Source organism: Arvicanthis niloticus, chromosome 1 (assembly GCF_011762505.2).
Source record: "Arvicanthis niloticus isolate mArvNil1 chromosome 1, mArvNil1.pat.X, whole genome shotgun sequence".
In the NCBI taxonomy this organism is placed as follows: Eukaryota; Metazoa; Chordata; class Mammalia; order Rodentia; family Muridae; genus Arvicanthis; species Arvicanthis niloticus.
This window is the reverse complement of record NC_047658.1, coordinates 67,657,020-67,672,701: the sequence shown is the minus strand read 5'-3', so window position 1 is coordinate 67,672,701 and position 15,682 is coordinate 67,657,020. Positions and strand designations below refer to the sequence as shown.

General features: G+C 35.6%; 1 protein-coding gene and 1 pseudogene across 2 annotated transcripts in view; both read left to right on the top strand.

The window, feature by feature from the left end:
• Acer3 (alkaline ceramidase 3) overlaps positions 1–15,682 on the top strand; it is an 82,535-nt gene that overhangs the window by 22,147 nt on the left and 44,706 nt on the right. For both annotated transcript variants that reach the window (XM_034516359.2, XM_034516349.2), the window contains exon 2: positions 7,623–7,733. Coding sequence is in view for 1 of the 2 variants with exons in the window: in XM_034516349.2 (XP_034372240.1) it covers positions 7,623–7,733 (111 nt within the window). In the remaining variant the exon portion in view is untranslated. The remainder of the gene's footprint in view (positions 1–7,622; positions 7,734–15,682) is intronic.
• On the top strand, positions 8,981–15,496 carry LOC117718605 (heterogeneous nuclear ribonucleoprotein A1-like 2; annotated as a pseudogene).

The following is a 15,682-nucleotide window of genomic DNA, read 5'->3' as shown; positions in this document are numbered from 1 at the left end:
TATCAGTAGAGGGCACTAGGGATACAACACAGGAGTAAGGACCTTTCTTTCTTGGTGTTGCTGTGCTGGCCAGGCAACTTCTTAGCCCAAGTGGTATTAGTAGCATATAGCTCCCACATGTACAGGAAGCTTCTCTAGTACCCAGGTCCTAAAGTTTAGTCCAAAGTCTAAAGTAGCCAATAACTTCTCTCCACCCACTCCTGTTGGGTGGTTAGCTTTTACTGGCACCTTAGAAGGGAGATTTCTGATGGGTATAGTGTGTGTGTGTGTGTGTGTGTGTGTGTGTGTGTGTGTGTGTGTGTATGTGGTGTGGTGTGCGTGTATGTGTGTGTGTATTTTTGAAACAGGGTCTCACATATCCCAGGCTGTTCACACAATTGTAGTAATTTTTAATATATAAATCCTGGTGGGGCATTTCTGCTATTTGCCTCAAAAGTTTATGTTTCCAAATGAAAGACACACACACACACACACACACACACACACACACACACACACAGCCTTTATATTTTGATATGCCATAATCAGTTCAATGGCTGGGCCACTTCATATTCTTCATGCAGTTAATCTTATAGATAATCCCTAGTTATCACTTACTAAATTCTATGTTCTATCTGGATGCTCTGAATCCAGAGGGCTGCTCAAGTGGGCCACATTTCCTGACTCCTTCACATGCCAGCTGTGCCTCTATGTTCCCCTCTCTTCTCAGGCATGGCATCTCTCCTCTCCCCCCAACATGGTGGATCCTCCTCTTTCTCCTCTCTTGCTTCCAAGCCCAGAAATCCTAGGGCTTCTGTCTGCCCTCCCCTGCTGTTGTCTACTGGCATCTTTAGTTACCAATCAAAACCAACTGGTCCTTCAGTGTCTTATGTGCAGACACTCATGTAAGCAGTTTTGGGGACCAAAATTAACCTTAGAATACAAGCAGTGTTAGACCAAACCCACTACAGTTCTTCCTTTTTGTCCAATTAAAAGGGCTTTTTTCTCTCAGATATACATTAAACATAATTACAACAATTATGTAAATTGTAAGGTATGATATTCACCTATAATATCCAGTTCATCATATTTAACAGTTTAGATAAAGTATTCTATCAGAGTTTACAACTTTGTACCTCAATTAGGTTTGATTTTTTAACTTGTATTACCAACTGAAAACCATCATTTCAAATCTAGATCATCTTATTCAATGCTAAACAACTTAAGTTCAATTATAAGACTATAACTAGTCTTCAACCCCATCATAGATCTGAGAAGGAATTAAATATTACTTGAAAATGTAGGAAGCACAAAGACATAGCTTCCAAAACCTACACAATTTGTAGAGACAGCTAACTGCCGACAGACTCCAGTTTCTTATAACAGTAGAACATCTCTCTTCAGCCTTCTGGCCCAAAACTATCTGAGAGACCTTAAGTGAAGCAGGAATCATGGAGGACTAGCTTACCCTGTCTTGGCTGAGCTTAGTAGCTGAGTATCCTGAATCTGTGTCCCTTTTTGGACAGTAATTGTCTCATTGTCTGCAGAATGAAAGGGTATTTCTTGCCCAGTGGCTAAGCTTGCCACAGTTGAACCGACTCTAATTAGCGGTAATGATGCTCAATATCTTCTTTGAAGTGGGAAGTGGGTACTGTCAGGAGCATACATGTCTCCTAGTCAAAAGATCTATTAATAATGAAATGATTTTAATGCCATATTCTGTGGATCTCTGATGCTTTTGAAGACTAACTATATATAGTATATCTGAACTGTTAAACTTTGACTACACTTATTATGTACTATTTTTAATAATTTGAAAACACTGTATTGTAATTTAATGAGAATCTAATATTACCATGAGTTTACAATCTGACCTTTAACTTTCATTCCTTAATCATCCTAAACAGTTTGTAATAGCAGCTATTAGAAGGACTGGGTCTAAGCCTTGTATTCTTAAATGAGTTGCATAGGCACAATGCTTATCTAAGAGTAATTAAATTACTTTTGAATTTCATATCAATATACAAAGATTTATACCAATGAAAACCTTAAACCTATATCAATATATAAATACTGTATCAATGTAAGAGACTTCAATTCTGCATCAAAATGTAAAAGATGAATTTTTAAGGGGTGAGAAGGGATAGGAAAATTGGAATGTAAGATTATGACTATAAAATGCTTTCTTTAAGAGTAAATTTAGTAATACATCCCCATATATCTAATTTCTTACAATATTACTCTATCCTCCTTTTTTCTTTTCAACTTCCTTCCCTTTACCTAAGAAAGAAAGGATAGAGAAGAGAAAAGGAAAGACAAATCCCCGAGTCTAAGCTCTCTATTTAATTTCTTTCCTGTCCAATTTCAAATCATCCCTTAAAGTGACAACCTATGTATAATTTATAAAATACCATAACTAGACATTCAGACCCAGGAAATTGGGATGATAACTCTCCATGGCTTCTTCCAGCTGAATTGGAACGATGAACCTTTTTTTTTTTTTTTCCCCCCCAGGGGTGGGGAGGAATAGGAAAATTGGAAAAATTGGTTAGACTTAAGAAAGCTAGCTTTAGCATTTGTTATCCAGTCTTTGTATGCCTTGAAAGTTCAGGGCTTATCTGAATTCTGACTGGATCATTCTGAAAGGCTGGATAAACTGAGGTCCTCAGGAATCGGCAGCTATTCCTGAAGCTGTTTTTGGATCAAGTCTCTGGAAACAGCTTCAGGTGAGTCAGGGAGCTGGAGCAGCAGGTCATTTCAGCATCTCTAAGGATGAATCTTGTCAGAGCTGCATCTTGACATTTCATTCTGCAATATATGAATTTGGGAGGGGGACTATATAGAATGATTTTTGACATTATAAGGTTTTGCATATAAAATTTTTCACATCTTCACAGACACATTGGTTTCATTAAATAATTCTACCCTGTCTTTATTATTTGGATTATCTGTGGTCAATACATGAATGGTGATAATCCTAACTAACAAAACTTACATATGGAATGTACCTGATATGTTTTAAGGGTGAGCATAGAAAATCATTAGACTGAGTACAAAAAGCAAAATGAAGCAAAAGCAAAGATTTTTCCCTCGTGTCCTCAAGGGCAAAGGGTAAATTTGTATGTATGTACAAGGTCTGTATTTGAGCTAATAACAGAATTTGCAGTTAAAAACTATTTCTTCCCAGAATCCATAAAACATTTATCTGGTGTTTTCAAGTACTCTACTTTTTGTTAAGAATGTAAAATACAAAGAGATGAAATTATTGATTTTGTTCTTTTTCATAAATGTTTTGTTTCCCATACCATAGATATTTTCTATGATATTTGCTCTGTTTTTGATATGTTAAAATTTCCCAAGGTATGCTATTTTTTTACTCACAGTCCTAAAATCTTATAGCACCATGCTTCTTTTTTAGAAAATTTAAAAGACATTGTAGAATAGAGTTTTGGGATACAGTTGTTCTGTGGTACACTTGGTGCATCCATTGAATCTAGAGAATCTGTCTTCATTGGAAGAAGTTTCATTTTCATGAGTGGTCCTCATCTTTACCCTTCTGTGATGAAAATACTGAGGTGAATTCCTCTGCTGTGTTTAGATTCTGTGGTATTCTTAACTATCCAAGTAGCTGAGATAACATCCCTCCAAGTCATTGTTTTTGTCTTTCCTCTCAATGTCTAGTGATTTTGTTTAATCAAATAAGAGCCCTTTTGTAATTTCCCATTCTGAGTAATTCAGCACTTTTCAATGTAGAAAAAAATAGGTACTAGCCTGCTTTGTGAATAGACATAACATTTGGAAAATACTTTATAAAAATTTTACTTTTTATGTATGTATTTTGCCAGAATTTATATATGTGTGTACTACATCATTCTGCCTCCTCTGTATTTCTTAATGCTTTTTTCTTCTTCAGAGCAAAATGCCAACATTTGTTGTTGTAGGCCACATGAAGTAACAAGACACTTGGTTGATTACTTTGGTCCTTGGCTATTTATTTATTTATTTATTTATTTAGTTTAAGGGCTTCCTAAAAACACACTGGTGGACATCATCTTCCAGTTGTGTGTGTGTGTGTGTGTGTGTGTGTGTATGGGCAACCTATATGTTAAATTCAGAAAAATCATATGGTGCATATTTTTGAATTGGTGATTTGAAATCTTTATTGAACTGGCCATTTTCATTTAAGTTTTTTTCTATGTGGCTGGAGAGATGGTTCGGTGGTTAAGAGAACTTGCTGCACTTGCATATGATGCAGCTTCAGTTCACAGAACCCACATGTCGGTTTACCATCATCTGTAACTCCAGTTCTAGAGTATCCGATGCCTTCTTCCAACCTCTCTGGGCAACATAGGAATCTTACAACCAAATTTTTAGTTCTATAAAGATATTTGAATTGATTATACCAGGTGCACAGATCAGTTAAGAATGAATTTTTGCTCTTTGTTTGAGTAGGTGAAAGTTTGATCAATAACCAATTGTAATAAATCTTCATGCCATGTGAAGGATGGCATGATGAAATTTAAGCTGAAGTTATGGCTAGATACATTTTTATGTCTCAGGCAGTTTCAGGGCGGTTCCCAGGTGGAGGCATCAGCAAATCATGTTACCTGTCCTGCTTGGTCTTCTTGAATTTCTCTTTTCTGTCTGTACCCAGGAACTTCAGGTGGTTTCTCCCTATCATATCTGATCCATATTGCTTTGGAAGAGTTCCAAAGCCTTTTTTTTTTTCCTGTTAACACAAATACAGAGCCTCTCTCCCAAAACAGAATGTCTTTGGTCCGGCAACCCAAAATTGATGGGGTCAGTTTAGCAGCCTCCCTTTTCTTAGGGCCTGCTCTGCTCTGACTTATCCCAGAAGATAAGTCATGTCATTAATACCACCAAACTTATAACCACCTTCATTTTGATAATTAAAATAATCAAAGAACGATGGGTATTGGTTTGCATCTCATCCTTGAAAGAATTCTCTTTTGCTGCTCTACCATAGGGGGTAGGGCTCGTAGCTCTACTCTCCTTGTACCTACTTACTATTCCTTTATTCTGGAGAGTTCTCTTCTTACAAACTAGCTACTCTAATTTCTTCCTTTTAATTAATAATCTAGTCTTGAACTTTTGAGATCCTTCTACCTCTGCCTCCCAAGTGTTGGAATTATAGGTATATTATACCAGGTGACCTGGCTTCATTTTTTTTTTTTTTTTGAGACTGAGTCTCAAGTATCCCAAGATGGCTTTCAATTCACTATGTATCTAAGGAAAACCTTAAATTTCTGATCTTCATGCTCACAAGTAAAGGAATTATACACATGCACCACCATTCCTGGTTAGTGTGATGTTGGGAATTACTTCCTAGTATCTAGTATCTTATGCATGACAGGCAAGAACTCTGCCAACTGAGGTACATCTCAGCCCATTCAGTAACAGCCCATTTAGTAACTCTTTTTTTTTTTTTTTTTTTTTTTTTTAAGATTTATTTATTTTATATAAGTACACTGTAGCTGTCTTCAAACACACCAGAAGAGGGCATCAGATCTCATTACCGATGGTTGTGAGCCACCATGTGGTTGCTGGGAATTGAACTCAGGACCTCTGAAAGAGCAGTCAGTGCTCTTAACCTCTGAGCCATCTCTTCAGCACCTACCCCCCACCCCCAGTAATTCTTTATTGTAAACTTTTCCTGCTTAGATTGTTCCATGGCTTATCAATTCTAGTTAGAACCTGAATAATAGCAGTTTTTAATAAAAAAATGTTTTGGGGTCTACAGTAATGTATATTATTTTCTTTTAGTAAATCTAAATTGGCTATCATTTGTATAATTTCTTATTTAAACAGCAATTTTTTATCTTTTGTTTTAAATCAACTTTATAGTTTTCTGTTGTTCCATTGCTCTCACTCCACCCTACTGTTGGAGGACTGAACCAGGGTGTTATGCTTGTTAGGCAAGCACTCTACCACTGAGCTAAATTTCCAACTCCAAAATAAGCTTTTTAAAAACATAGGGCTGGAGAATTGGGTCAGAGGTTAAGAGCACTTGTTGCTCTTGCAGAGGACCCCAGTTCAGTTCCCACCTGGTGCTTGACAGTGACCTGTACCTCTAGTTCCAGGGGACCTTATGCCTTCTCCTGAGTAGCCAGTGTATATCAACATCTGCAGTTGCTCATCCTTTATATGAAATGGCATAATATTCTCACATAATCTGTACAAATCCTTCAGTATGCATTATAGTCTGATTACTTATAATACCTAACACAATGTAAATATTTACTTTATTATTGGGAAATAAAGACAAGAAAATGTCTGTGTTTAGTATAAACATTAAAAAAATATTTACAAAAAAAAAAAAGCCAGGATCAAAAGTAAGTGTTTTAGTTAGAAGAGATGACAGAGGTTCTGGTTAGTCAACAAAATGATGGACTGGGTATTAGAACTATCTTATACCTCACTGGTACAATTAGGAATAAGTATGCTCTAACTGTATTTTGAGAGAAAAGTTTTACTTTAACAGGAAGAGTGATATGTAGGAGGAGCTAAGTGGGAAGGAGTACTGAGAGGAAGAGATGGAGTAAGGAGAGAAGATGAAGGAGAGGAGAAGCTAGGTGATGAGAGAGAGAAATCGAGAGGGGGCATGGAGGCAGATGTTCACAGATCTCCACCAGTCAAAGATAGTCTTTATATCTAGGTTGGGTATTGGATTACCCTTCTGATTGAGCATTACCAAACTTATAAATCCTTTGATTAACATTTAAAAAAAATTGTATAAAAGCAAAAAGGAAAGGGGGCATGGGACAGGGGTTTTCTAGGGAGGGGAAATGGGGAAAGGGGATGGCATCTTAAATGTAAATAAAATAAAATAACCTCCCCCCCCCCCCCAAAAAAAAGAATTTCACAGCTCAGCCCAAGAGATTATTCATCAGTCTAAAAGTGATTGTTGCACAGCCTGACAACTTGGGTCAGAGCCCCCATTAAAATGAGAGAACGGAAAAAAAAATATTTACAGTATGTGGTGGGTTGAATTCACTAGTACAGAATTCCTCAGAGCTTTGTGTTTTTAAAGATGAAAACAAAAGTCATAAGATCCATTGCATTACAGAAAAATTAAAAATTAAAAATATGTTGTCTTGTATCTTGGAAACTAAGAACATTATCAAAAAAATGAAATATTATAAAAATGCATAAAATATGACTATTCAGTTGATTGCTTTTCAATTGCACAGTCAAAATGATTCCAGTTATTTATATTATCATTAATTATATTATACTGTATTATAATGTCAGTATTTATATTATCATTCACTTGCAGAGAACCACACTTTGTAAAGCATTGGTATAGACTTCCATCTTCAGCTAGCTTACTGTTTTATCTCTGAATTTTTCTGAGATCCTTTCCTTGCTTTCAGAATTTAGAATTTTCTCTTAAGTTGGTATACTCTAAAACATTCTTAGTTTCATTTTTTAAAGGAAATATCTTTGTTTTGTTTGATTATTTTGAGAAAATTTTATTGAATAAAGACTTTTTTGTAGTACTTTGATATCTTATCACAGTCTTTCCAGGGAATTTCTTATTTGACTGTTGTTAAAGACCAGATGAATATGTCCTTAATATGTTACTGGTTAATCTAAATATCTTCTTGTTTTTTCTCCTGTAGGGAATACAGTGAGTAACCTGATTATGATCATACCTCCAATTTTTGGTGCAATTCAAGGCATTAGAGATAGACTGGAGAAACGGTATATTGCTGCTTACTTAGCACTCACAGGTATGTAGACTACTTCATCTGAAAAAGAATGTGCAGTATGCATTGGATGGTTATTCTCATTTATTTCTAAATGCAATTACTTAGTATACAACTTGAATACACTCTGAAACATTAAAGTTGAAACTTCACAGACCTTGCCAGTGTCTTGAACTGTACTTTTGAATAACTTCTTTGAAAAACTATAACTGTACAGAATAGAGGTAATAAAATAAACAGAATAGAGGTAATAAAATTAACAGATGTTTTTCTACCCAACTTTTCCAGATCAGAAGTTTTTCTTCTTTGCTTCAGATCTTAACTTTTTCTTTTTAAAGGAAAATATGCCACTGTAGATAAAATAGAAATTTCCCTTGTATTTCTGCCTTTTTTTCCTCAGTCTAGCTTCTCACCCTAAGAACTAAACTCTATTTTAAATTACATCTTAAAATTTTTTACCCACTCTTATGTTTACACTGTATATATCTGTAACCTGTGAAAAAAATGTATAGGGACTGAGCTTGGTGGTACATGCTTACAATCTCTGCAGTTTAGAGACTGAAGCAGAAAGATCAAGAGTTTGAGACCATCATGGTATACATAAGCAAAACTCAGTTTCAGAGGAAAATTATATAATATTCTTGTCATAAAACAAGATATAAAAATTATATTAATGAAAATTCAAGAGCCTTTTATACAAAACATAGTTTGTAGCATTCTGTTAACTTCTGAATTTATTTGAAATTAAAAATTATTGCATATAAAAATATTATAGATATCTGTAGATATTTAAAATTCTATTATTTTGACAGAAGGGGGCAGCATGAACTAAGGTTCTTAAACCATTCATAACCTTTATTCTGAATAGAGTAGTCTTCTCTACTCTGAGAACAAAATTACTTTTTATAGAAAAGCAAAAGCAAAGCCTTCTGGTTGACAGAAATTCTTCCCTCAATAATTTAAAAATAGATGTTATAATTTTATAACTTGAGCAAACAGTCTGAAATGAAGAAATAAATGCCAAAAGGTGTGACATATGAGAGATAATATACATAAATGGTATAGTGTAATGAGAGGTTTCACATAACATCTATCCATGGACAAGAGTAAAAGCCTTAGGATTGAATAGGAAGCTAAGCAAGTTTAGTATAGCCTGAGACCTAAGAGGATTGAGACCTGAGAGTGTACACTCACAGCCAAGCCTGCCTTACAAGAAATGCTAAAGGAATCTTTTTTTAAACAGTCGAAAAGGACATCAATGAGTAACTTAAATGTCTGAAGGTATGCAATTCACAATTAAAGTATACGGTAAAATTTTGGATTTCTCAGTGAGGTGTAGTGAGCTATATGTTAATTACATCTTTACTATGAAGGATAAAAGACAAAGCTTCTAAAATAATGGTAACTGTAATAATGATGTGGATAACAAAATACAAAATTGTGACATCAGGATTTAAAATTTAGGAAAAGTTAAAATATGGGTTTTTTTGCTTTTTTATGTGATCAAATGAGTTTTTAATCTGCTTAGCATAACCTATTATAACTATAAGACATTCTTGGTAAGTTTTATAGTAACTTCAAAGAAAAAGAAAAGAAAATACATGGAATCAGCAAACACTAGAGAAAAGTCACTACCATGAAGGAAGAGCAATAGAAGAAAGATGTATATACAAAATAAAAAGCTTAAAATACAGTAACAAGCCCTTACTTATCAATAGTTACCTTGAATGTAAATAGATTAACCTCTCTAATTAAAAAGCACAGAATAACTGGTTGATTAAAAAATAAAACTTGTAATTGTATATTGCCTCCAACTGAGATATTCTGTGGAAGTAGATACTAAAAAGGAGTAGCTACATTGATGTCAGATAAAATACTTGATGGAAAAATTGTAGAAAGAGACAAAGATGGTCATCACATAATAATAAACAGATCAGTTCAACACTCATAAATATATTTATGTATCTAACATCAGAGAGCCAAATATAAAGGAAGTGACAGACTGTAATGCAATAATAGAAGGAAATGTCAACACCCTACTTTAGCTGTGGTCAGACTGTCCAGGCAAAATTAACAAAAACTTCAGCAGATTTAAATTAGACTATAAACCAAATACAATTAAGATATTTATAGAACATTACACCCAACTGCTACAGAATACATATGTATCTCAATAGCACATGGAACATTCTCCAGGACAGATCATATATTGGCTCACAAAACAAGTCTTAACAATTGAAATGATTTAAATGCAAAACTACAAATAAATAACAGAAAAAATGTTAGCAACTCTACAGATGTGTAGAAACTAAGGTATATGCTCCTAAATTAATAGAATGAAAAAAAAACCAAGTAGAAATATAACATATGAAAACCTGTGAGAAATAACAATAGCAGTTCCAAAAAGGACTTTTGTATCAAGAAGACTACAAGTAAACCCTCATGTTGCACATGAAATAACAACAACAACAACAACAACAACAACAACAACAACAAAAAACCCCAAAGGTAAAATAGACCCTAAAAGTACTAGAAACCAAGATATTCCATGACAAAAACAAATTGCACAATATGTTTTTACAAATCCAGCCCTACAAAGGATAATAGATGGAAAACTCCAACACAAAGGGGGGAACTACACCCTAGGAAAAGCAAGAAAGTAATCTTTCAACAAACTCAAAAGAAGATAGCCAACAAACATAATTCCACCTCTAACAACAAAAATAACAAGAAGCAACAATCACTTTTCCTTAATATCTCTTAACATAAATGGGCTCAATTCCCCAATAAAAAGACATAGACAAACAGACTGGATATGTAGATAGGATCCAACATTTTGCCACATACAAGAAACGCACCTCAGTAACAAAGACAGACACTACCTCAGAGTAAAATTCTGGAAGACAATTTTCCAAGCAAATGATCCCAAGAAACAAGCTGGAGTAGCTGTTCTAATATCGACTAAAATTGACTTTCAACCAAAAGTTATCAAAAAAGATATGGAAGGACACTTCAAACTCATCAAAAGAAAAATCTACTAAGTTGAACTCTCAATTCTGAACATCTGTGCTCCAAATGGAAGGGCACCCATGTTCATAAAAAACTTTACTAAAGCTCAAAGCACATATTATACCTCATACAACAACAGTGGGAGACTTCAACACCCCACTCTCAGCAATGGACAGATTATGGAAACAGAAACTAAACAAAGACACAATGAAACTAACAGAAGTTATGAACCAAATAGATTTAACAGATATCTATAGAACATTTCATCCTAAAACAAAAGAATATACCTTCTTCTCAGCACTTCCTGATACCTTCTCCAAAATTGGCCATATAATTGGTCACAAAACAGGCCTCAACAAATACAAGAAGATTGAAATAATCCTATGCATCCTATCAGATCACCATGGACTAAGGCTAGTCTTCAATAACAAGAAAAACAACAGAAAGCCCACATACTCATGGTAGCTGAAGAACACTTTACACAATGATAACTTGGTCAAGGAAGAAATAAAGAATGAAATTAAAGACTTTTTAGAATTTAATGAAAACGAAGGCACAACATACCCAAACTCATGGGACACAATGAAAGCAGTGCTAAGAGGAAACTCATAGATAGCTCTGAGTGCCTCCAAAAAGAAGCTGGAGAGAGCATACACTAGCAGCTTGACAGCACACTTGAAAGCTCTAGAACAAAAAGAAGCAAATACACCCAAGAGGAATAGATGGCAGGAAATAATCAAACTCAGGGCCAAAATCAACAAGACAGGGCCGAAATCAACCAACAAAGAGAGCTATACAAAGAATCAACAAAACCTGGAGCTTATTTGAGAAAATCAACAAGATAGATAAACCCTTCGCCAGACTAGCCAGCAGGCACAGAGACATTATCCAAATTAACAAAATTAGAAATGAAAAGGGAGACATAAAAACAGAAACCAAGGAAATTCAAAAAATCATCAGATCCTACTACAAAAGCCTATAGTCAACAAAACTGGAAAATATGGATGAAATGAACAATTTTTTAGACAGATACCAGGTACCAAAGTTAAATCAGGATCAGATAAACCATCTAAACAGTCCCATAATCCCTAAAGAAATAGAAGCAGTCATTAAAAGTGTTTCAACCAAAAAAATTAAATTAAATTAAAAAAAAAAAAAAAAAAAGCCCAGAACCAGATGGGTTTAGTGCAGAATTCTATCAGACCTTCAAAGAAGACCTAATACCAATACTCTTCAAACTGTTCCACAAAATAGAAACAGAAGGAACACTACCCAATTCGTTCTATGAAGCCACAATTATGCTTATACCTAAACCACACAAAGACCTAACAAAGAGAACTTCAGACCAATTTCCCTTATGAATATCGATGCAAAAATACTCAATAAAATTCTCACAAACAGAATCCAAGAACACATCAAAATGATTATCCATCATGATCAAGTAGGCGTCATCCCAGGGATGCAGGGATGGTTCAATATACAGAAATCCATCAATGTAGTCCACTATATAAACAAACTCAAAGGGAAGAAAAAAAACACATAATCATCTCATTAGATGCTGAGAAAGCATTGGACAAAATTCAAAACCTCTTTGTTGTAAAAGTCTTGGAAAGATCAGGAATTCAAGGCCCATACCTAAACATAGTAAAAGCAATATACAGCAAACCAGTAGCCAACGTCAAGCTAAATAGAGAAAAACTTGAAGCAATCCCACTAAAATCAGGGATTAGACAAGGCTGCCCACTTTCTCCCTATCTATTCAATATAGTACTCAAAGTCCTAGCCAGAGAAATTAGACAACAAAAGGAGGTCAAAGGGATACAAATTGGAAAGGAAGAAGTCAAAATATTACTATTTGCAAATGATATGATAGTATACTTAAGTGACCCCAAGAATTCTACCAGAGAACCCCTAAACCTGATAAACAACTTCTGCAAAGTGGCTGGATATAAAATTAACTCAAACAAATGAGTTGCCTTCCTCTATTCAAAGGATAAATAGGCTGAGAAAGAAATTAGGGAAATGACACCCTTCACAATAGTGACAAACAATATAAAATACCTCAGTGTGACTCTAACCAAGCAAGTGAAAGATCTGTATGACAAGAACTTCAAGTCTTTGAAGAAAGAAATTGATGAAGATCTCAGAAGATGGAAAGATCTCCTATGCTCATGGATTGGCAGGATTACTATAGTAAAAATGACCATTTTGTGGAAAGCAATCTACAGATTCAATGTAATCCCCATCAAAATTCTGACTCAATTCTTCATAGAGTTAGAAAGAGCAATTTGCAAATTCATTTGGAATAGTAAAAAACCCAGGATAGGGAAAACTCTTCTCAGCAATAAAAGTACTTCTAGGGGAATCACCAACCCTTACCTCATGTTGTATTACAGGGCAACAGTGATAAAAACTGCATGGTATTGGTACAGAGACAAGCAGGTAGATCAATGGAATAGAATTGAAGACCCAGAAATGAACCTTCACACCTATGGTCACTTGATCTTTGACAAAGGAGCTAAAATCATCCAGTGGAAAAAAGATAGCATTTTTAACACATGGTGCTGGTTCAACTGGTGGTCAACACGTAGAAGAATGCAAATTGATCTATTCTTATCTCCTTATACAAAGCTCAAGTCCAAGTGGATCAAGGACCTCCATATAAAACCAGATACACTGAAATTAATAGAAGAGAAGTAGGGGAAAGAGCATCAAACACATGGGCATAGGGGAAAATTTCCTGAACAGAACACAATGGCTTATATTCAACAATCAACAATAGACAACAATAGATCAACAATAGACAACGGGACCTCATAAGATTGCAAAGTTTCTGTAAGACAAAGGACACTGTCAGTAGGACAAAATGGCAACCAACAGATTGGGAAAAGATCTTTACCAATCTTACATCCGATAGAGGGCTAATATCCAATATATACAAAGAACTCAATAAGTTGGACTCCCAATAATCAAATAACCCTATTAAAAATGAGGTACAGAGCTAAACAAAGAATTCCCAGCTGAGAAATATTGAATGGTCCAGAAGCACCTAAAGAAATGTTCAACATCCTTAGTCATCAGGGATGCAAATCAAAATGACCCTGAGATTCCACCTCACATCAGTCAGAATGACTAAGATCAAAAACTCAGGTGAGACAGATGCTGGTGAGGATGTGGAGAAAAGAATACTCCTCCATTGTTGATGGGAATGCAAGCTGGTACAACCACTCTGGAAATCCATCTGTGGTTCCTAATAAATTGGACACAGTACTACCTGAGGACCCAGGTATACCACTCCTGGGCATATACCCAAAAGATGCTCCAACATATAACAAGCACACATGCTCTACTATGTTCATAGCAGTCTTATTTATAATAGCCAGAAGCTGGAAAGAACTCAGATGTCCTTCAACAGAGGAGTGGATACAGAAAATGTGGTACATTTACACAATGGAGTACAACTCAGCTATTAAAAACAATGACTTCGCCTTTCTGCTCTTTGACACTGCTTGAGGAAGCATCGCTGTCATGTCTAAGTCAGTCTCCCAAAGAGCCAGAAGCTCTTCATTGGAGGGCTGAACTTCGAAACAACTGATAAGAGACTGAGGAGCCAGTTTCAATAATGGGGAACACTAACTATGTGGTAATGAGAGATCCAAACACCAAGAGATCCAGGGGCTTTGGATTTGTCACATATGCCATTTTGGAGGAAGTGGATGCTGCTATGAATGCAAGACTGCACAAGGTGGATGGAAGACTTGTGGAACCTAAGAGAGCTGTGTTAAGAGAAGATTCTCAGAGACCTGATGTCCACTTAACTCTTAAAAAAGATCGTTGTTGGTGGTATTAAAGAAGACACTGAAGAACATCACCTACAAGATTATTTTGAGCAGTATGGAAAAATTGAAGTGATAGAAATTATGACTGACAGAGGCAGTAGAAAAAAGAAAGGCTTTGCTTTTGTCACCTTTGAGGACCATGACTCTGTGGATAAGATTGTTATTCAGAAATACTATACTGTGAATAGCCACAACTGTGAAGTAAGAAAGGCTCTGTCAAAGCAAGAGATGGCTAGTGCTTCATCCAGCCAGAGACGTTGAAGTGGTTCTGGAAACTTTGGTGGTAGTTGTGGAGGCGGTTTTGGTGGCAATGACAATTTTAGTCTAGGAGGGAACTTCAGTGGTCCTGGTAGCTTTAGTGGATTTGGCTATAATGGATTTGGCAATGACAGAAGCAATTTTGGAGGTAGTAGAAGCTACAATGATTTTGGCAATTACAACAATCAGTCTTCAAATTTTGGACCGATGAAGGGAGGAAACTTTGGAGGCAGGAGCTCTGGCCCTTATGGTAGTGGAGGCCAGTACTTTGCTAAACCACGAAACCAAGGTGGCTATGGAGGTTCTAGCAGTAGCAGTAGCTATGGCAGTGGCAGGAGGTTCTAATTACAGCCAGGAAACAAAGCTTAGCAGGAGAAGAGAGCCAGAGAAGTGACAGGGAAGCTACAGGTTATAACAGGTTTGTGAACTCAGCCAAGCACAGTGGTGGCAGGGCCTAGCTGTTACAAAGAAGACATGTTTTAGACAATAAATGTGTGTAGGCAAAAACTCCAGGACTGTATTTGTGACTAATTGTATAATAGGTTATTTTAGTTTCTGTTCTGTGGAAAGCGTAAAGCATTTCAACAAAAGTTTTTACTGTAGACCTTTTTCACCCATGCTGTTGATTGCTAAATGTAATAGTCTAATCATGACGCTGAATAAATGTGTCTTTTTTCAAGACAAAACAAAACAATGACTTTATGAAATTCTTAGGCAAATGAATGGAACTAGAAAATATCATCCTGAGTGAGGTAACAAAAGAACACACATGGCATGCACTCACTGACAAGTTGATACTAGCCCAAAAGCTCAGAATACCCATGATAGAATTCACAGACCACATGAAGCTCAAGAAGAAGTAAGACC